At 43.0% G+C, this 22,823-nt stretch overlaps 1 protein-coding gene across 1 annotated transcript; it reads right to left on the minus strand.

The window, feature by feature from the left end:
• Positions 1-1,079: 1,079 nt before the first annotated feature.
• LOC311132165 (cAMP-dependent protein kinase inhibitor alpha-like) lies at positions 1,080-15,908 on the minus strand. The gene is made up of 3 exons (XM_084165385.1): positions 15,696-15,908; positions 4,420-4,595; positions 1,080-4,223 (listed from the first exon to the last, which is right to left on the minus strand). Exons 2-3 carry the CDS (start codon positions 4,562-4,564, stop codon positions 4,141-4,143), a joined length of 228 nt encoding a protein of 75 aa, XP_084021511.1. The 5' UTR covers positions 4,565-4,595; positions 15,696-15,908; the 3' UTR covers positions 1,080-4,140.
• Between the last annotated feature and the right edge of the window lie 6,915 nt (positions 15,909-22,823).

Below are 22,823 nucleotides of genomic sequence, written 5' to 3' on the forward strand. Positions count from 1 at the left end.
GAATGGCCTTACAAGGCAGTTTGTCAAATTTCTGCCCTGCTAGAGCTGCCCCTGTCAACTGTAAGTGCTGTTATTGTGAAGTGGAAACGTCTAGGAGCAACAACGGCTCAGCCGCACTCGGGACCGCTGAAGCATGTAAAAATCGTCTGTCCTCGGTTGCAACACTCACTACCGAGTTCCAAACTGCCTCTGGAAGCAACGTCAGCACAATAACTGTTCAACGGGAGCTTAATGAAATGGGTTTCCATGGTCGAGCAGCCGCACACAAGCCTAAGATCACCATGGTCAATGCCAAGCGTCGGTTGGAGTGGTGTAAAGCTCACTGCCATTGAGGAATCACGCTTCACCACCTGGCAGACGAATCTCGGTTTGGCGGATGCCAGAATGCTATCTGCCAAATGCATAGTGCCAACTGTAAAGTTTTATGGAGGAGGAATAATGGTCTGGGGCTATTTTTCATGGTTCGGGCTAGGCCCCTTGGTTCCAGTGAAGGGAAATCTTAACTCTACAGCATACAATGACATTCTAGACGATTATGTGCTTCCAACTTTGTGGCAACTGTTTGGGGAAGGCCCTTTCCTCTTTCAGCATGACAATACAGAAATGGTTTGTTGAGTTCGATGTGGAAGAACTTTACTGGCCTGCACAGAGCCCTGACCTCAACCCCATCGAACACCTTCGGGATGAATTGGAACGCCGACTGCGAGCCAGCCCTAGTCGCCCAACATCAGTGCCTGACCTCACTAATGCTCTTGCGGCTGAATGGAAGCAAGTCCCCGCAGCAATGTTCCAACATCTAATGGAAAGTCTTCCCAGAAGAGTGGAGGCTGTTATAGCAGCAAATGGGGGACCAACTCTTAATTAATGCCCATGATTCTGGAATGAGATGTTCGACAAGCAGGTGTCCACATTCTTTTGGTCATGTAGTGTACTTTACAATATGCAAAACAGAATGTTACTCCTGGGTTTGCAGCAGGACTGAGGTATTCGAAGACGGAAGTTGTAGAACCACCCCTAGCTTAGAAGAAAAACACCCAACACCAATAATCTATGTAAAGAAAAACATCCAACACCAATAATCTATGTAAAGCTTTGTGGATTTATTATAGCATGTTGCCTACCCACCTGAAAGAATCGACATGTGGAATTATGCTAAATAAAATATACTGCACATACCACCACTGAGAACAGAGGACACTACGAAACACACCTCCGATTTTTCCTCCCCATAGAACGATAATTTACCTTGAGTTATTACATGAATGATTCCAGTAATCAGTACATCACAAATAAGAGCATCAGCTGCTTGCACTTGAGACAAAACCATACATAGATACACACATCCCAAACATTTCATAAAAAGACGATTGATAATACAGAATGTTCATTCTCTTGTATTGTATAGTGAATGTATATTCACTATATGAATACATGTATATATAGTGAATAAACTCTTCCACATGTAATAGCACAATATATACAACAGTGGAATAACTAGCATCCTGTAATGTTAAACAATATATATTGGCATTAATGACTAAGTACTGTATATGGCTGTCCTTCTGTTCACCGTGCATCTGGTCCTGAGTGTTCATATCATTAGTCTGTCGTGATCATGCATAGCTCCCTTTTCACAGCTCTATGAATGTGTTGATGAGTGAGATAGAAGAGATCCAAGTCCTCTCAGACAGTCTGCTAGGTGCAGGCACGGACTGGCCATAGGGCAGTTTGGGCAAATGCCAGATGGGCCTGTCTAAACTGTTGCTGTTTTTGTGCGGAATTACCATTACTTGGATAATACTAGGGGCTTCAAGAAGAAGAAAAAAAAACAGGCCTGTGTGCTGGATTCCAGGAAAAATAAATGGGCCTGTGTGAATGCCAGGGCTGAGTTCTGGTCCCAGTCAGTCCGTGGCTGAGTGGAGCAGCAGGAGGCAGAAGGCATGCTGCCATGATGCCAACTCCAGACATGGTGCAACACTTTGGTGGTGGTGTTGCTTGGTGTTTGCTCCCATGCCCAGACCACAGGCATATGCTGACCACACTGCATGTGCACAAGTGTTCCATCTCAAAGGCCTTGTTGTGGGTGTGGGTGGTATTCCTCTTCGAGCTTGTACATCGATAACATATGCATTTAGTAGTGTTGTTGTAATTGTGACATTTCTCTGTACTGTACAGTTTCTCAGCTAAGACCTGGTAGACATGTCTTCTACTAAACAAAAACAAAAAGAGGTGCTTACATGTATGTGTCAATAGCCCAAATACTGTTTAACAGTACTTCAGAGATATAGGTTGTGTTCGTAAATTCAATCTGGAGCGCCAGAGTGCGCTCGTAAATTCAGAGCGTTGTCAGATTGTCCATTCGTAAATTCAGAGCGTTGTCAGATTGTCCATTCGTAAATTCAGAGCGTTTCGCTCTCGGAACGTTCAGAGCGCACACTGGACGCTCTGGCCGAGGAGTAGGGTTGATCTGAGCATTCTGACCTCACAACGGCAGTCAAGCACCCAAGCTAGCTGGTTAACGTTGACTACCTTGCTAGCTACTTCCAGACAAAAATGAGAGAACACCTCACTCTGACCATTTTACTCGCTCTAGCAGAGCTGGTTAGGCTGTTTTCATGTCATCCAGAGCGTTGGTGACTAACTGTGCTGCTGGCAACAATTTAATCACGCTTTTTTGCCTGCGTTTACTGACACCGCCCATATTCAACGGGTGATGAGCATTCGTAAATTCATCAGTTATTCTGCGCTCTGGCACCCTCAGACAAGAGTGCTCTGAAATCGGAGTACACCCATAGAACACAACATTTTCAGAGAAGTCTGGAAAAATATAAAGCCTTTTAACTTAAAGACAGCCTTGCGCTGAATAGAGGAACACAACAGCAGTTTTCACATGCTGCTTTTCAACCGTTACACTAGTTACACCCTTATGTTATACTAGGGAAATTATGTTTCCATAGCTAGGGCTGACAGTGAAGAGCAGAATCAACAGCCTCTGCATATTCAAAACAGTTGCTTTGTGAGAAGGTGTTAATGTTCACAGTTTGTTATGTAATTGCCAGCTGAAAAGTACCAGCGGCCTGGCTTTGGCCTCAAGTGAGACCTGGTCTCCCGGAGCCATGGCCCAGTGAGACACGGGTGCCGGCCCGCGTAGATGGAAAAATAAAAGTCTGAGCCTACACAGAGGTAAATCCTGTATGGAAATGCGCCAACAGCAGAGGAGTGCTTTAACAGTACATGGTTGGCAGTGAGAAACCATTTTAGGTTCATTTCAGGAATGTTTAAAAGATAGGGATTGGATACTCATAATGTTAGCTTTAGTGTCTAGCTAACCTTTGCAAATAAACACATATCAACACTTAAGGTCACAATCACATCAATCATCTCGATCCATTAGCTTTACAGCCCCATTGGTTGTCATTAAAACCATTCTAACAACGTTTAAAAACACACATATGCTCTACATACCACACTGCCATCCGTATTAAAGTCTCAGATCTGAATTCATGATTACAAACGTCTGTGTGATACCCCGAAAGAGGAAGCCAGCTGCCCCTTGTTATACAGTTAACTCACTCTCGCCTCGTTCTTCATACACATCCAGTACATTATAATACATTTTTACTTTATCTCTTCCAGACCAATCAAAAAGCTCAGAACCACTATAGGCCACTAGGATCCGCCCATCGTCCCACATGATTGGCTGTGTTAAATCAGTGGCCAAACGTAATATAGACGCCAGCAGGAAATGGTAAATCTTACATTTTTTCCATTTGCGACTTCTCCATTGATGAATTTCTTTTTAGAGTCTTGATTGAATCATAAAAATATGTGTAGTGTACAACAGTATATAATCAGCATACATCCTTTGTTTCTCATGGCAGTGTGTTGGAGTAGAGGATCTGTCCACCCACACACACACACCAACGCTTTTCTTAAGAGTCTTTTCAGATTGTGTGATAGACAGTTCCCTGTCCATCCTTCCATCCTTCTCTCTGCAGCTCAGCTGCTGTTCAAAACAGGCCCATCACTCCTTCATGGGTCCTTCTGTATCGTCCTACCCATCCATCCCTCTTCTACAGTTCTCATCAGCTTCACAGGAGGTAAACATCAGGGCTAGTTAGGCCCCCCCACCAGGCAGCCTTATGATCCCTCATTCCTCTCAGAGCTCTCTGTAGGTGGTGGGGCCTCCTCCGCAGTGGGAGACTGGGCTTCTTCCGGACCATCTAGACACAGAGACAGACACACAGGATTGCAGTTAGTTAGCATTTCACCTAATTTCACTTTTATTTTACCAGGAAAGCCTATTTTGCGAACACAACATGGAACCCTGGGAAAATCATTTCGTTTTAGGCCTACATCTAAATTAGACACAGAGACAGAGAGAGACACAGAATACAAAAACAGGTTAAGCTAACCCACCTGTGAGGTTGAGCTCAGACAATTTGAGTGGCAGGTCAGTGGGGTTTACCCCAGCCGGTGACCCCAGGATGTCAGGTAGGGCGTTCCTTCTCCCCGAGCGACCCGAGGATGCAAAGTCCAGCTTGGGCTCTACCACCTCCGTCATCTCCTCAGGATCAGAACCCTGCTACTGCTGCCTGGGAGAGGGGGGAATGGGGAGAAGGAAGGGAGAGAGAGAGAGAGAAAGAAAGAAAGAGAGAAAGGGGGTAAAGAAAGAATATATTCGCACCACAAATATCTACTGTTCAGGATAAACTTTATTTTGCCGTTTTTGTCCACTGGAGGGAGTCCTTGTAATATTGTGACGACCTCAGATTTCTCACTTGTTTTTTTGCACCCCACAAGCATTTCTACCCCCGCCCCCCCCCCCCCCCCCCAAAAAAAACAAAAACAGGTAAGACATCTCATATGCCTTTTATCTTGTAATGTTCCACCTCAGCTAGCAGAGGGCTGTTTTCATTAGACATCATGCAGCTCAGATGGCACTGAGCCGTTTACTACTTTCTTCTGGGGCATGGCTGGACACAAGAGCTTTCTCCTCTTTGTACATACTGGCTGCCTGTGTGTTAGTCTGTCTGTCTGTTCTCATGGTGACCACTGTAGTTGGGGAGTCTGTTTTGCATTCTCCAAGCTACACAAGTGACAGGCAGAATAACATCCCCGGTCTTACACTCTTGCGGACGAGCACACAGCGAAACACCAAGGTTGGGCTCAATTCAGAATTGACTCCCATTCAACTCATGAGTTGAAATTCGAATTGGCCACACCCCACAGGACGTAGAATTTGAATTTGAGTGGCAGGAAGAATAATTTAATTCAGTGCAATTCAAATAAATTACACTCAGTCAAAGAACATGAGAGTTTCATTGAATCTGACAGGTCACACTTCCAGATCCCAAAAAATATATAACTTTTCTCTGGAAACAATGTCCATATACTCTTAACCTTAGTGTTTAGAATAGCCAGTTATATTTCCACCAACCATTTAATTTGTTTGGCTTCTTTCTGGATGCCTCAGGGTCAACGTGAGGATTAAACTAATGCATTCTGGGAAATGAAATATAATAACTTTGAATTTTCGCATACAGGTTTTGTTTTCCTTGATCATTCATTTTAAGAGTTTGTCCTGAAACACTACTGTTTCAACAATATTGTATATGCATATACATAATGACATGTTTGATGTTTTATGTACAAGATGTACACTAAGTGGCCAGTTTATTAGATAAACCACCCATTCATGAAAATGGTTAGCTCCTACAGGCGCGTGAGTCACGTGGCCTTGGCTTGCTATATAAAGCAGGCATTCTGTTACTGTTCTATTGAACATTAGAATGGGCAAAACTAGTGACCTAAGCGACTTTGAGCGTGGTATGATCGTCAGTGCCATGCGCGCCCATTCCAGTATCTCAGAAACGTCTGGCCTCATGGGATTTTCATGCATGACAGTGTCTAGGGGTTACCGAGAATGGTGCGACAAACAAAAAAACATCCAGTCAGCGGCAGTCCTGTGGGTGAAAACAGCTCCTTGATGAGAGGTCGAAGGAGAATGGCAAAAATCGTGCAAGCTAACAGGCAAATAACGGCGCAGTACAACAGTGGTATGCAGAACGGCCTCTCAGGAATGCTGCGTCATGCTGATGGCAGAGTCAGGATTTGGCATAAACTGGTGTCAACGGTACAGGCTGGTGGCGGTGTTGTAATGTTTTCCTGGAACACATTAGGTCCCTTGATACCAATTGAGCAACCTTTCCATGCCCCGAAGAATTCAGGCTGTTCTGGAGGCAAAGGGGGGTCCGACCCGGTACTAAATGTGTGTACCTAATAAACTATATTTGTATAGACTACAACTAATATAGAATTAAAGAGGCATTTTAATTACATTTCACAGAATTCAATTACATTTCCTTTAATTCAAATTTGAATTGCAATTCTGTATCCTGTTTACTACTTCAAAATGAAATTAAAAGTCAAGAATTTAATTTGAGGCATTCTCAATTCAATTCTGAATTGAGCCCAACCGTGACACACACACACACACAAAGCGATAGGGGGAAAAAAAACACACAGACAATGTGCACATGCATTTCTACACAAATATACTCACACACATTGAGCTGCTGTTTCTATGGCAACGGGTGAAAAACCACCTCTGGCAAGCAAATACCATTTCCTATTCTCTCTCTCCCTCTCTAGGTCTCAGACCACCGTCTTCTTCAGTACAATCCCTGTCTCGACAACCATACGGAGGGGCCACACACACACACACACTAAAGGACAGGGGCCACAGGTTGGCCATCTGTTAGCCCGGAGTACTAGTGTGAGCCTCATGGTTCTTCCTCTGATCCACCATCACTAGTTTGTCATGGCCTAGTTTCAATATGACTTCATCATAATCACTGTGTCCTGGTATCACACAACCCTTTCATGCAAAAATAACACAAACACACCTCCTCCATATCGCCGGTCACATGTTGACTGGTGTCAGGTAAACACTGGCATAAGGTGGGAGGATCGATAAGTCCTCATTCCATGTCAACATAATGACACAGCATTTCTGAGTGTTCTGATGTCGGTAAGGAGATGTGGGCGTGCACAAGACGGCCCATTGTCAACAGTTGTTATCGCTCTCCCTTTCTCTCTCTCCCTGCTCCTCCACTTGTAAAATCACTCCCACTCATCCTGTCCTTGTCTCTCTCCACTATCTCATGTAGAATCTCTCCCTCTAGCCTCGATTTCTCTGTTTTGACCCTGGCCTATTTCATAGTGAAAATAACGATATGAATTTCATATTGAGTTTTTCTCCAACTGAAATTGCTTTACATTCAATAGGACACTAGACATCTCACCCCAGCCCCTTCAGTAGGGTACTATAACATCACATCACATTCCCAGGCTTTTCAATTGGCACCCCCTACAGAGACAATAGGGGGTCGATTTGAATGTGTGTCTGTATTGTATGTGTGTGTGTGCGCTAAGCTCTGCCCGCTGTCTCCAGCCCGTTAAGTGTGTGTGTAGGCGTCCAGGGAGGCAGGAGGACCGTGTTTTCCTCTTCCCCTCTCAGGCCTCCACATGTCAGAGCATCTCTTTGTGTGGCCCTTCGAGCCTCCAGAAGCAGAGAAGACAAGCTGCAATTAGCATGGGCAGCTCTACAGCTGCCTTCATGGCTACATACATTACAGGAGAGGCCTGTCTCTGTCTGCCTGCTGAACTCATAAGACACATTACAAGCAGGCAGGAGACAACAGGACTAATCAGGGCCAAGCAGGACCATCATGCATTGGGGAAGGCTGACAGACAGGCAGACAGAGACAGACAGACAGGCAAACGCACTCCAAACAAGTCTGATGGTCTCCAGAGAAGTACAGTATGTGTTATCCAGGGTTGGCTGGCTGACAGACAGGAAACAGGTCTACTGCTCTCCAGAGATGATTGTGTTATCCAAGGCTGGCTGCTTCAGATGTGTTAGACCGCAATCCACAGCAATCAATGAAAGTTGAAAAGGAATATCTTATGTATCAATCTATACATCTACATTACTGTATAAATAGGGAATATAGATTTTTAAAATAACATTTAATGTATATTCTAGCCATGGAACACTTCTGAACCAAACCTGAATAATGCACAACATCTGCAGTGGAGGCTTAGGATAATGACCCCACTAGGTCTTGGTTGGGAGGGATCATTCTGTATAGAAATGATGACCTATTTAATAAATAGGGTTGTTTCGTCAGACAACATCTGTGGTGTGTACTGTGTAGAAGACACAATACTAAAGCCAGGTAATATAAAAGCCCTCTGATGATTGAATGATGAGGTCAAGGGTTGTTTACAACACTGCTACGCATAGAGAGTTCAATAGGCTTCTGACATGGAGTTAGTTGGGCTCTCTTCCCTTCCTTTATGTAGATCAAAAACCTGGATACACTACAATTAAAAAGGAAGAGATAATGAATAGTGCAAATTACTCATGGGGACTTCAACTAACTGCATTCCCTCTAATAGAGTTCAAAATAATATATTATTTATTTTGAAACATGATCGCTATCCAACAGCTCTGTAAAATCATCACACAGACAAAATGGTTACTAGTACTTCCCTTTCTACATGTTTTAATGTCCCTGCCATTTATGTGTTAATGAAATCTGCACTGAACAAAAATATAAATGCAACATGTAAAGTGTTGGTCATGTTTCATGAGCTGAAATAAAAAAATCCCAGACATTTTCCACACGCACAAAAAGCCAATTTCTCTCGAATTTTGAGCACAAATTTGTTTACATCCGTTAGTGAGCGTTTCTCCTTTGCCAAGATAATCCATCCACCTGACAGGTGTGGCATATCAAGAAGCTGATTAAACAGCATGATCATCATTACACAGGTGCACCTTGTGCTGGGGACAATAAAAGGCCACTTTAAAATGTGCAGTTGTGTCACACAACACAATGCCACAGATGTCTCAAGTTTTTATGTAGTGTGCAATTGGCATGCTGACTGCAGGAATGTCCTTCAGAGCTTTTGCCGGATAATTGAATGTTAATTTCTCTACCATAAACTGCCTCCATTTGGGATTTGGAGGTGCTGAGGAGTATTTATTTCTGTAACAAAGCCCTTTTGTGGGGAAAAACTCGTTCTGATTTGCTGGGCCTGGCTCCCCAGTGGGTGCGCCCCTGATTGAGACACTCGGTCATAAGACACTCTGTCATAAGTCATTTTGAGTCACAAAATAGAACCTAAAATGAACAGCGATGTCAGAGCTTTGGATTTCATACATTTATGATCCAATAATAAACAACAATAAAAAACAACAAATACAGTCACCCGCGGGTCAAATCTCTGTCTGAGTGTCCCTAAATGACTGGGTGTGTGTCATCATCCATCCTTAAATATGAGAGTGGAGCTCAGGATAGATGAATGAGGTCACAAACACCGCAGTAGCTATCCTACGTTACTGGAATCAGCCCTTGTTGTCAAAACTGACTGACTTGATAGGGGACTCTGGGAAGAAACAGTGTGTATACTGTACTAGCTGCTAGGGGAAATGATGTGTACAAAGCCAACACAGCCATCTGAAGTTACGCTTTAATAAATGATGCTAGGGATTACTGCTTTCTCCATTTGTAGTTTTGTCCTCACCCTCTTGATTATTTTCTTCCCTTTCTCCTCTCTGTGTGTTATTATAAAGCTTAATGTGTTCCACTGGCTGCCATGGTAACAGCAGCGTTGCAATCAGCCTCTCCGTAGGATGGGAAGGTGAAAACACGCAGTAACAGAGAGGGGGGGTAGAGTACAGCGAGCAAGGGAAGGAGAGCGAGAGAGAGAGAGAGAGAGAAGCCCAATATTGCATCTTTCAACAACAACAACAAAATATTCAGTGCATTCCCAGAGAGAAAGAGAGGAAAGGAAGAGAGAAAGACAGGAGGAGGAGAAGAAGAGAAGATTGAGAAAGAGACAGGAGGAGAGAAAGAGAGGTAGAGCGATCCAGTGAGACAGCTCGATCACACCCTCCCAGACTCACGTCCCAGTAGACCTCTCTCTCGCGTCGCACTTCTCTCATAAGCTAAGTTCTCAGACAAAGACACATCAGATGAGACTTTCAGCCTGAGGCACACCAATCTTAAAGGCTGAATGTGACTGTTCTTCTAGCTACCTGGTTGTGCCTCAGGCTACCACCCACCTAGATGAGCCACCTCTAGCTACAAGTTTAACAACATTTACATTACATTTTGTGCCCTCAGAAAGGTGCTACACTGACGTGTCCACTATAAGAACAAGTCGTTTGGAGTGAGAGAATCAATCTGCTACTCCTGTTCTTTATCCCACAATATCCAGAAGGTAAAATTGGTCATAAAACGTCATGATGACGTAATTGTCAGGTTGTAACCTAGTTCTGGTTGAAAATACATCAGATAACAACCAGGTAAAGACGTCTTTTCACCTGGGACAGACCAGATGTCATATATTGGTTGTTATCTGGCAATCATCCCATGTAGAATTATATGTACTTCCTTGTGAACTCTGGTGATCAGGTTCAAAAGAGGCCCTTCTCATCTCGAAACCATAACTTCTGACGTCTCTAAGAAAGACTAACAATGATTAACTCTGGGGTTCAAAGTGTGTTCTAACCCATAAAAATAAACGGTCAAAAACATGACAACTGAAGCAGAAAGAGCGCGTGTGTGTGTCTGTCTGCTGGCCTGTGTGTGTGTGTGGGAGAAGAGTGCCCTCTTGATCACCAAACAAGAGCTCCATTGTGCTCCTTTCCAGAGGGTCAATCACAACAATGCATCCATGGTCATTCAGACCTATTAGCATATTTAAAGAGGGCTTTAGAGCCAGTCTGACCCTGCTCCATAACATTGGGCCTATAGGTTTAAATACTATTTGTTTTCTTTCAAATCCTTTAGCTGTGTTTCATTGAGCGATTTGATCAACGATGTGGCAAAGGTTGACATGGCTCAAGCCTAATGAGATAGTTTAACTATTGCCCTAACGATTAGTGGAGATGACAGAGACAAGAGGACAAGGCAGTGATTACAGTATGGGTGCAACACTTTCCTCACGCAAACACAACTCACATTACACGCAATGCAATTGCGAGCTGCAGTATCAGATCTCCCGTTTATTTAAAACGTTATGGTACATTTACTCATAGCGTGTGTGATTGCGAGAGGAAAATGCCACCCTGAGAGTTTTATGGAGTAGAAAGGTGGTCAACAACGACGATGGCGACAGTGAGCTGAATCTGAGACTTGGAGACGAGATGACAGAGAGAAGAGGAGACTTGGAGAGTCGGAGTCCCCAACATGTGTGACAACAGTAGGAGGGCAGCCTGTGCCGGTAGCAACAACCAACCATCACACATCAATATTTTAGCCCACAGCCTCTTGCCAGAGTGTGTACAAGACAAGGCTGTCCCCTCTCTCCACATTCCCCCATCTACACAGACATGTAAACAGCGCTGTGCTGTGGGTCACCTCTCTGTCTGGCCTGAACATGCTTCTCCCTCCCGCTGGCCAGGGCCACACACACACGCACAGAGAGAGACATGGCCCGCAGGCAGTGTCTGACAACAACGCTGGGCTGGCAGAGGGACAGTGGCACAGAGACAAAAGAGCAGAACACACCTCTTCTCTCATCCTGACGGTATAACTACACTGTAGACACACACACCAATATCACCCCACTCACCCTCTTACAGACTATTACAGACAGCACAGACTACGTCGACTATATTGTTGTTCTGTTTTTGTCAGAGATTCAAGAGGGATCTTCACTCAATGCGAGCCCTTATTAATAAAATCCTAATTAATAGGATCAATTGAAATCCAATTGAACCCATCACTGTGCCTGAGACCCTCTTAACAGAACCTCCATTAAACAATCTATGAAATTAGCTCTTTAGAATATATTATTGCTGCCTAGTAAACATAAACAATGTCTGTCGGACTAACTGTTTAGGAGAGTTAGAGTAGAGTACAGGTTAACACTGATCTAATAAGATCAACCCTCGATTCTCCATCATTATAATTAAGTCCCAAATGGAACACTACTGCCTATATAGTCCACTACTTTTGATCAGCCATATGGGCCGTAGTCAAAAGTAGTGGACTACATTAGGAATAGGGTGCCATTTGAGATGCATGGGTCTTGTCTGAACATTCAGAATGCTAAAAGGACAAGTCTTTTGGATGATGGCTTAGTACTTAGTGAATAAAAAAAATGTTGTTTTCAGAGGGAAGGCCTCGCCTCTCATCCTGATGGTGTAACTACACTGTAGACGCACACACGAGACCGCTGCAGCAGGGGGGTTGACATTGAGTAATCTCAGAGAGACAGGTCAGACTGGAGGCCCTTCATTTGGCATTCCACGTAGGGAGTAATGTGTGTGTGTGTTGCAAGTGGCAGCCTATTGAGTTACAGCTGCTGTCTGTGCCCATCAGAAGCTGCTGGGTGCTGGGGAGTGCCACACACACGCACGAAAACGCACACACACACACACACACACTTGTGCGTGTGCTGGGGAGCGGATGAAGGTCAGGGCAGCCTACCACAGAGAGCAAAGCAGCCAACTCATCCTCCTCTCCTCTTCACTGAGAGTATCTCTCACTCTGTGTGAGAGTGAGAGATACTCTCAGTGAAATCACAGGTCCCCTGGGAGAACCTTGACTGACACATTTACCAGCGGGGAAATGAAAACATCCCTTCTGAAACGCCACCCTGCCATAGGTCACTGCAAAGGTCAACGACCTTCAGCTTCAGCCAATCACTGACTGGGCTGCCATTCTTAGGTCACTGGCCTGGTCAATACAATACAGAGTAATAAAATACTAGCATTTATTTAGCTGCTCACACACACATCCCTGACAGTGGTCTAGCAACCAAACTGACAAGGCTGAAGCCTCACATCAATGTGAACTGCACTGTGGTCAACTACATAGTGACATCTGACAAACAACATGTCATCTTGTTACAAGGACACCCCAAAACCAGTCTATCCTCTCCATCCCTTCACATAGGCCTACATACAGTATCATCTTCCATACAGCAACTATTGGTCTTCATAACCACCTCATGTCAGACAATAGGAGGAGTATGCGGCAGTAGGGATCATGTTGATGGAATGGTACTGAGAGCTACAGCTTTCTCCCTCTCTTTCGACACACACACACACACACACCTGAGTAAAACGCAATAAAGCATCTTCCTGGCTGGCCTCCATCACATTACACAGCAGCTCATTTTGTGGTGGGGGGTGAGTGTGTGGCCTCCATCACATTACATAGTGATGGAAACATCAGCTTGTTTTTATAAAACCACCACCGCAATGAGATCAGTTAGAATGGTAGTGGTAGCTAAGGTTCTCTCTATCCCTCTCTGTGTCCCTCTCTACAAGACCACCCACCCAGGGCCTAGGCAGAGTGAGAGGGGATGGTGGTAACCCATAGCCAGTCTCTTTTATAAGGGACACTCACCACTCTCTGTCAAAATTCTGTTTTCCCTTTGTTTTGAGTCATATTGTACAACAGCTGATGAAAGTAACACTGTATCAATGTTATTTCCTGATAGTTGCTGGTTGAAAATACAATCTACACAGGACATTCTAATCAGGAGGTTAGCATTGGTGGGAGTTTCAGCTTTCTATGGTGACATCACCATCCGGTAAACTGGTCAATAGACCTATTTTAGTTTTCCCCTCCCCACTCCCAGACCGTCCTAGCGAAATTATTATTGCTTGAGAAAGTTTTTTGCCCAAAAGCTATTTTTGCCAATTTTAAATGGAAATCTATTACAGTAAGGTACTTAATTGTTACCCAGAAATGACTTGATATAAAAATTGGCTGCATTGGGCCTTTAATGGAAGAAGACCTCCAAACGTCTTAAGAGGGCCAGATGGGCAGAAGGCTGATGATACGGAGGAGGAGGAAGAAGAGGGAGAGAGAAAGAGAGGATAGATGAGTTTAAGTGGTTAAGCTGATTACAATAACAGCCTCTGTCCCATTCCCTGGGATCCACAGAGTAGAAAACATATCTCAAGCTTTATCTTGCCTCTGAAATGTAACATGAGCCTGGAGTGAGTCCTGAGAGGAGTGAGTGAGTAGTGCTGTAACTGGTCAGAGGTCACTAATGAAGTATCAGTCAATCAGCCATAAACAACCAGCCAGAGTCAGTCTGTCATTTCACAAAGTGTGTAGCCAACTATCCATATCTTTCATTCTATGTATATTATTCCAGGTGACCAGTGTCAATGTTAGTTATTTCACTTCCTGTACTATAGGAGAGAAGTTGTGTCTGAAAAGCAGTGTCACCATGGGGGAGATGGGCGCTCTGTCATTGTCAGACATACCCACCAACCAAATTGACAGCAGACTACACAGACACTGTGATGTTGGTCTCCTGGGTCATTGTCCCTTCTAGTCCTAAGATCTCTTTTGTGATGGATAGAAGAAAGAACAGATGATGAAAGCACTCCAGATACCCCCACATCTGTAAACAGACTCAGAGAACACACACACGCACATGGCTGGTGGTACCTTAAATTGGGGAGGATGGCCTCTTAGTAAAGGCTGGAAGGGAATTAATGGAATGGCATTAAACATTCCATTTACTGCATTCCACCCATTATTATGAGCCATTTTCTCCTCAGCAGCCTGCTGTGACACACACAGCAGAGGAAGAGTTCAACAAATTGCTGTCTGATCTCATTCCAAGCCAATGGCTTCACACAAAGCAGGCTTGTATACAGGCGTCATAAGATTACGGATTTGATCCAGCTTGCTTTGTCAGACTCAGCTGAGCTGCTCAAATAAGCCATCATGGCGCCCCAGGCTAACTTTTCCTGCGTTTTCTATCTTGACATTTGTGTCTCCAAGGTTGACGCAATAAACAAACAAGACAGGTCTGAGGCAGGCTAGACTGTAATAATTATGGGGCCCCAGTGCACAAATCACTGCTCATGGCCCCCATGGAGACAGATGTCACAAAATGTTTTATTTTATGCATTCTTGCTCTAAAATCCCGACAGAGGACAGTGGAGAAGCAGATGAAAACCAGTTTAGAGGGCCTGAGGGAGCAAGCATTTATGAAAACTACCAACTTGCTCTAAATATGTATAATTCTTTTGGAGAATATCAACAATTGCCGTTATTATACAGCATTATGATGGTCAGTTAGGCACAGTACCGTAGTACCCCGAGGCCGCCCGCGTCCCGAGGTTGTTGGGGCAATTACACATTGGAACAGAGCTGAAAACTTTGCTTCATCAGCCCTAAAGAAGGCAGATCTGTAGACCACTGTCGTCAAGTAATAAAGAAGCATTAAATAAAGGTTTAAAAAACGATAGGCCTAACCCTACCTACCCATTCTCAGTCATTCCATTATAAATGCTTGGCATAGAAAGCCCAAGTTAGATACCACAGCTGGCTCGGCTTATAGGTGTACAACGGTCATATTATTGCGCATATATTTGACAACTGCAGTTTAGAAACTAATACATTTTGACAATATCAGACCTAGGCTATTTCAGAGCTACAATTTCTAGGTAAAACGCATATAGCTTGCTGTTGACGCACTATTCCATAGCCTATATTGGATTTAGATTTCCAAAAAACATGTGACATTGTAGCCTACAACTATTCCGCTCACATCCCATACAGGTGGTTATGATGAGCAACAATATAACAACAATGTAGCCTATCGTTCTCCATCTCCAGTAGACTACTAGTAGCACTTACCCTCACCAACTGGATCAGTGCGCGTGCCAAGGAACAGCAGCGAGTCCGAAGTTGTAACTACCCGGCCACCATCCTCCTCTCCGCGGGGCAAAAATGAAATTATGCCGTAGTGTGGTGTTTCCTTTTCTTAAAACAGAACAGACCGATCAATTACCACCGACATTGGTCCACGTCATGTTATATAGAGCAGGTTTCATGTTCTTCTTGAGGCTCAACGTATGCTCGCAGCGCAATTGAAAAGACCGTACCAATATTTTTTAAAGAAGGGGCGCACAATGCGTACAGGTTTTCTAAACGTTAACAAATGTGATATCCTTATCCTTTTTTGCATTACATAAAACATATTCAGTTGAAAATAATATGTATTATTTTGATTATATCAAGTCATGGCCAATAAGAGCCATAATGATGAGCAAGTAACAACCAGCCCCCCAAAATGGTACAGCCGCAGCTTTGTCCAATAGCGGAACTGAGAGAATGTGGATTTTGTTTCGGGAACCTGTCTGAGAGAATGTGGATTGTGTTTCGGGAACTATCCGGGGTCCTTATCGCTGTGTGCTGTTTACACAGATATTCAAGTTTTGTTGATAAGAAGCATTTGTGATCTGAAGGATGTAGGGGGGTAATGAATGGGCTAATAATCATATCATTATGTAAGGATGAGTTAGGCCTAATGAGCACCTTCTTTAGAGGGCATAATTTCATTATTACATTGTTAACTTACATGTTATTCATTACGTCACTCTGACTGTGCATTCTACTTACTTCAATACATGATTTATATTATCCAGCATGCCCTCACTCATTAGGCTAGTATGAATTTGCTACATTGATTATCCAACCAAAATGCCCAAGGGGTCATCCCACCCACGTCATATCCAGTGCCTTCGGGAAAGTATTCAGACCCGTTGACTTTTTCTACATTTTGTTAAGTTACAGTCTTATGCTAAAATTGATTAAAACATCAATCAATTCTCAGCAATCTACACACAATACCCCATAATGACAAAGCAAAAACAGATTTTTAGAAAGTTTTGCAAATGTATTAAAAATAAAAAAACAGATACCTTATTTACATAAGTATTCAGACCCTTTGCTATGAGACTCCAAATTGAGCTCAGGTGCATCCTGTTTCCATTGATCATCCTTGAGATGTTTCTACAACTTGATTGGAGTCCACCTGTGGTAAATTCAATTGATAGGACATGATTTGGAAAGGCACACACCTGTCTATATAAGGTCCCACAGTTGACAGTGCATGTCAGAGCAAAAACTAAGCCATGAGGTCAAAGGAATTGTCCGTAGAGCTCCGAGACAGGATTGTGTCGAGGCACAGGTCTGGGGAAAGGTACCAAAAAATGTCTGGAGCATTGAAGGTCCCCAAGAACACAGTGGCCTCCATCATTCTTAAATGGAAGAAGTTTGGAACCACCAACATTCTTCCTAGAGCTGGCCGCCCAGCCAAACTGAGCAATCGGGGGAGAATGGCCTTGGTCCGGGAGGTGACCAAGAACCTGATGGTCACTTTAACAGAGCTCTAGAGCTCCTCTCTGGAGATCGGAGAACCTTCCAGAAGGACAACCATCTCTGCAGCACTCCACCAATCAGGCCGTTATGATAGAGTGGCCAGACGGAAGCCACTCCTCAGTAAAAGGCACATGACAGCCTGCTTGGAGTTTGCCAAAAGGCACCTAAAGACTCTCAGACCATGAGAAACAAGATTCTCTGGTCTGATTAAACCAAGATTGAACTCTTTGGCCTGAATGCCAAGCGTCACGTCTGGAGGAAACCTGGCACCATCCCTACGTTGAAGCATGGTGGTGGCAGCATCATTCTGTGGGGATGTTTTTCAGCGGCAGGGACTGGGAGACTAGTCAGGATCGAGGGAAAGATGAACGGAGCAAAGTATAGAGAGATCCTTGATGAAAACCTGCTCCAGAGTGCTCAGGACCTCAGACTGGGGCAAAGGTTCACCTTCCAACAGGACAATGACCCTAAGCACACAGCCAAGACAACGCAGGAGAGGCTTCGGGACAAGTTTCTGAATGTCCTTGAGTGACCCAGCCAGAGCCCGGACTTGAACCTGATCGAACATCTCTGGAGAGACCTGAAAATAGCTGTGCAGCAACGCTCCCCATCCAACCTGACAGCGCTTGAGAGGATCTGCAGAGAAGAATGGGGAAACTCCCCAAATACAGGTGTGCCAAGCTTCTAGCGTCATACCCAAGAAGACTCTTCAAGGTGCTTCAACAAAGTACAGAGTAAAGGGTCTGAATACTTATGTAAATGTAATATTTCAGTTTGATATTTTTAATAAATTATCAATAATTTCTAAAAACCTGTTTTTGCTTTGTCATTATGGGGTATTGTGTGTAGATTGATGACGGGAAAAAAACAATTGAATTAATTTTAGAATAAGGCTGTAACCTAACAAAATGTTGAAAAAGTCAAGGGGTCTGAATACTTTCCGAAGGCACTGTATGTTTTACATGACAGCTGACTATATTATCTGTCTGATAACCTTGCAACCCAGAACCAATGTTAACAATCTGTCACCAGAGTCTAGATCTGCATCCCAAATTGCACCTTATTCACTAGTGCACTACTTCTGACAAGAACCCAATGGCCCTGATTAAAAGTAGTGCACTATATAGGGAATAGGGTGCCATTTGAAATGCACACTATTGAGTTAGTCAGAAAGAATGATGCAGTGACATCAGACAGAGTTAAGAAAATACGATTCTGCTGTTTCTTCAGAAGTCTGATGCGCTTCTGCAACTTGCAGTCTTGTTATCTATTGATGACTGGATGAAGCAGCTCTATCACCTTTGCCTGCAAAGTTCTGGTGCAACTTTCAATGAACTCCTGAGTCTTTCTCTATATATCTTCATCTAACTCCTCTTCCTCTCTCTCTCACTCTCCCATCTCTCTCTCCTCTCTCCCTCACTCGCCCATCGCGCTCTCCCTCTATCACTCTCTCCTTTTCTTTCTCTCTCTCTCTAACGAGGATGCTATTGTGCCAGATGGAGATACAAGACCCTAACTGTTTAGTACTTGGAGTCTGACCTTCAATCTACAGTTAACAGTTCTTCTCACACACCTGTTCACTCCTTAGCCAACTGCCTGTGTCATTGTGGAAAGGGAAGGTTAAAGGCCCAGTGTAGTGAAACAATATTTCCCTGTGCTTTCTATATTTTCACACTATATGACGTTGGAATAAATCTGTGAAATTGTGAAAATAATGATAATGGCCTTTAATGGCCTAAGAGCTATTTGAAAAGACTGCCAGAAATGTCAGCCTGTTCTGGTGGGATGGAGTTTTGGCCTGCGGTAAATTAGTTAATAAACCTCTGCCAGTAGCAGCTAGGTATCAGTTTTGCCCTTCCTACTCAGACCACTCCCAGATAAATAGCAAAATTATTGCTTGAGAAATTGCTCTTTGCTAAGAAGCTATTTTGGTTTATTTTTGACTGTTTTTATTGAAAACAATCACAGTAAGGTACTTAATTGTTACCCAGAAATGATTTGATATTGAGATAAAAACAGATGCATTGGACCTTTAGGATCTCTCTCTGTCCCAAACTTTCTCTCCTTCTCTCACAGCATGAATATTGACTGCAGATATGCAGATTTTAAAGTCAGTGAGCAACATATCCATAAAACATCTTGTAAAAGGTTTTTAGCTTCCTGGAAGAAAACAGCCACAGAGCATATTTCATGTGGTTGTTCATCAGTTCCAAAGTCTTGGAAAAGTGCCCTTCATAATAAACCCTCTTCGATTAAGTCTCTGCAGTGTTTGGCTATAAACTAACCTGTCAAACATGGAGACAATGTTCAAGGTGTTGATACAGTTTGGGGGATACACTAGGCAGTGTAGGTCATATCATGACAAGAAAAAAACGAAATGTGTTTGCTCATTTTCGTTGAATTTCTAGCTGTGGTGAAAATGCCTGTCTATTAATTTGCCAGCCCAATTACTATAGATTGATTATTCAGTTGAGTAAGGAATCTGGAACTAGCTGCTACAGATTACTTCTTAACTACTCTAACAACATAACATCAAGTGTCAAGCGCAAACAAGTCCAACTGGGGTAAATGGACTGTGTTTTACTGCTGATGCTTCTCCCTACTGATGTTGAATAATTAGGGAAAGAGGTGATTTACACATTTGACTGTACAGGATTTATCAACAAGCATTAAGATTATTTATATTAGAGGGCAGGTATACAAGATGGCGTATTGAATACACAGCGGTACAAATCACCTCAAGATAAAAACATAATATTCAATATCAGTAAGTTAGACTAAATACTAACATTTCAAATATTCGAGGGCAATAACATTCAATCAGGATAATAACACAAAACAAATTATAAGGCTAGAGAAATTTATCGACAAATATTACAACAACACGCAACACCCTAACATGACGGAAGATAAACGAGGAGAATCAATCTCCAAGAGAAAACGCGACTCCTCGACTGATACAGATGATTTATGCTTAAGTGTGGAAAGCGACCTGTTGAAATCGATAAATGACAAACTGAGCATACTAGAGTTGGTCAGTAATGATGTAAAAGAGTTGAAGGCGAGTCTTGAAATCAGTGATAACGGAGAGCGATACAAAAAAACTAAAAGGGACAGTCACTAGGATGGAAACGGACATTAAGGAACTTAAAAAGGAGAACAACTTTCTGAGAGAAGCCTTACTAGACATACAAACTAGATCGATGAGAGAAAATCTAGTACTTACGGGTATCCAGGAAAAAGAGGGAGAGATTACAGAAAAAATTGTGAAGGACTTCTTTCTTACAATGCTTCAAATTCCACTCGAGGCTGTCGACAAAATCCAACTCAAACGTGTACACCGTTTCGACTAAGAGGACAGAGATATGAGCATCCAATCGTTGCCAACTGTGCTTTTTTTAAGGATAAAGTAATGGTTAAAAGCCTAGGTAAAAGACTTGCTGGCACGAAAATAGGCATGAATGATCAGTTCCCGAGGGAGATTGCAGAACGGCGCACAGTTCTGTACCCAATCTTCAAGGAAATTAGATGAAAAGGGAAGCGTGTTGCTCTTGTTGTCGATAAACTGTATATTGACAACCAAATGTTCCGCGACACAAAGACTACTCTATGGCTATTCTGAAAGTTCTAATAGAGGAGTCGAATAATAGAACACCCAATACTAGCCATGGTAGGGATTGTAATAATAAAGCACATTTATTGTAGGTATAGTATTTTATAAAGGGATAAGAGTATTACAAGAAAAGATAACAAGCAAAAGAATACATCTTCAAATACAACAAAATTAGAACACAAGTACTCAATCAACATAGTGGAGATAAAAACATAGCAAACAGAAGACATAGTGGTCCTCTGAAGCTCAATGTGGTCCTCTGTAGCTCAATTGGTAGAGCATGGCGCTTGTAACGCCAGGGTAGTGGGTTCGATCCCCGGGACCACCCATACGTAAAAATGTATGCACACATGACTGTAAGTCGCTTTGGATAAAAGCGTCTGCTAAATAGCATATTATTATAGAAGGCACAGTATGTGTGGATGAATTGTGATGGAAGATGTGGTGTGCGCTTTGGTGTTTGAATAAGTGTGGCGTTAAGTGAGTGAGAAAGGAAATGGTTGCATATCCCAGAACCAACGTGTGTCTGTGACATCCTTGGAGAGCTCTTTGGTCTTGGCCATGGTGGAGAGTTTGGAATCTGATTGATTGATTGCTTCTGTGGACAGGTGTCTTTTATACAGGCATAAAAGACACCTGGGAGCCAGAATTCTTTCTGATTGAGAGGGGGTCAAATACTTATTTCCCTCATTAAAATGCAAATCAATTTATAACATTTTTGACATGCGTTTTTCTGGATTTTTTTGTTGTTATTCTGTCTCCCACTGTTCAAATAAACTTACCATTAAAATTATAGACTGATCATGTCTTTGTCAGTGGGCAAACGTACAAAATCAGCAGGGGAACAAATACTTTTTTCCTCACTGTATATGCAGCCAAAACAGAAAAATAAATGCTGTCAGAGACCTACTTGAGCAGCACTGCCCCCTCAAGATTCTGAGCCTGCCTGGCAGGTTTGGTCCTACAAAGCCAGAGCCCCCTGATGGGAGAGCATAATATACAAGGAAATTCTCAAAGCTGCTAATGAGAGCCTTGACGACCTTGTACCTAGCCGGTGGGGATTCCGGTGGGGTACCCCCACCCAGGTAGTGGCAGTGCTGGCAACACTGGCTGCAGTAACTCATGGGGAGGGGGTCACACTCTGACAATCAGAGAGGGCGCTTATCATTGTGGCCCAGGTGGCACAAAATAATCAAAGGTCTGACTGCACGGAGATGCTTGGGGAAAATGGTTACAACGGGGACCAGAGTGTTTGTGTCTCAGGTGAAGAGGGTGGATCTGATCTCCATCACCTAGGACTTGACATAGATTAAATAGATTAATCAAATCTTACATTGTTGTCAATTTTTGCTCAATCTTGCATGCTTTCTCAAACAGCTGTAACTGTATATGCATTCGTAAATCAGGTCCTTTCTTGAGTTGGGCTCTGGGATGTAACAACCGTTGAGTATCTGATTTTATGGTTGATTGTGGAGGAAAGGGGTTGAGTGTGTTAGAGTATGTGCCTGTGTGTTTATCCCACATCTGTTGCAAGGGAGTAAGGATGTTAGGGAGAATATAGGATGAACCACAATAATTGTTTGCTAAAATAATAATTGCTTGTCAAAAATGTAATGTAATACAATGGCAATCCGGGTTATAGGTTAAAATCCTACGCATGAACTGCTGACATTATTACACATATTAATTGATAATGATGGAAAATAAGATATATTAAAATATCTTGCATATATATATACAGTGGGGAAAAAAAGTATTTAGTCAGCCACCAATTGTGCAAGTTCTCCCACTTAAAAAGATGTTAAATATTTTCCTTTAAACACCAATAACCAGTGGCAATTTTACAAAAAATATTGGTGGGGAAAACGCAATCAACAAAGCTCATACAGTGGGGAAAAAAAGTATTTAGTCAGCCACCAATTGTGCAAGTTCTCCCACTTAAAAAGATGAGAGGCCTGTAATTTTCGTCATAGGTACACGTCAACTAT

This window comes from Coregonus lavaretus, assembly GCF_964263955.1.
Source record: "Coregonus lavaretus genome assembly, chromosome: 7".
In the NCBI taxonomy this organism is placed as follows: domain Eukaryota; kingdom Metazoa; phylum Chordata; class Actinopteri; order Salmoniformes; family Salmonidae; genus Coregonus; species Coregonus lavaretus.

Coding starts and splice junctions, on each gene's coding strand:
- LOC311132165 (XM_084165385.1), bottom strand. CDS start 4,564: ATGACGGAGGTGGTAGAGCCCAAGCTGGACTTTGCATCCTCGGGTCGC. Junction 4,224..4,419: donor GTCTGAGCTCAACCTCACAG/GTGGGTTAGCTT, acceptor CTCTGTGTCTAG/ATGGTCCGGAAGAAGCCCAG.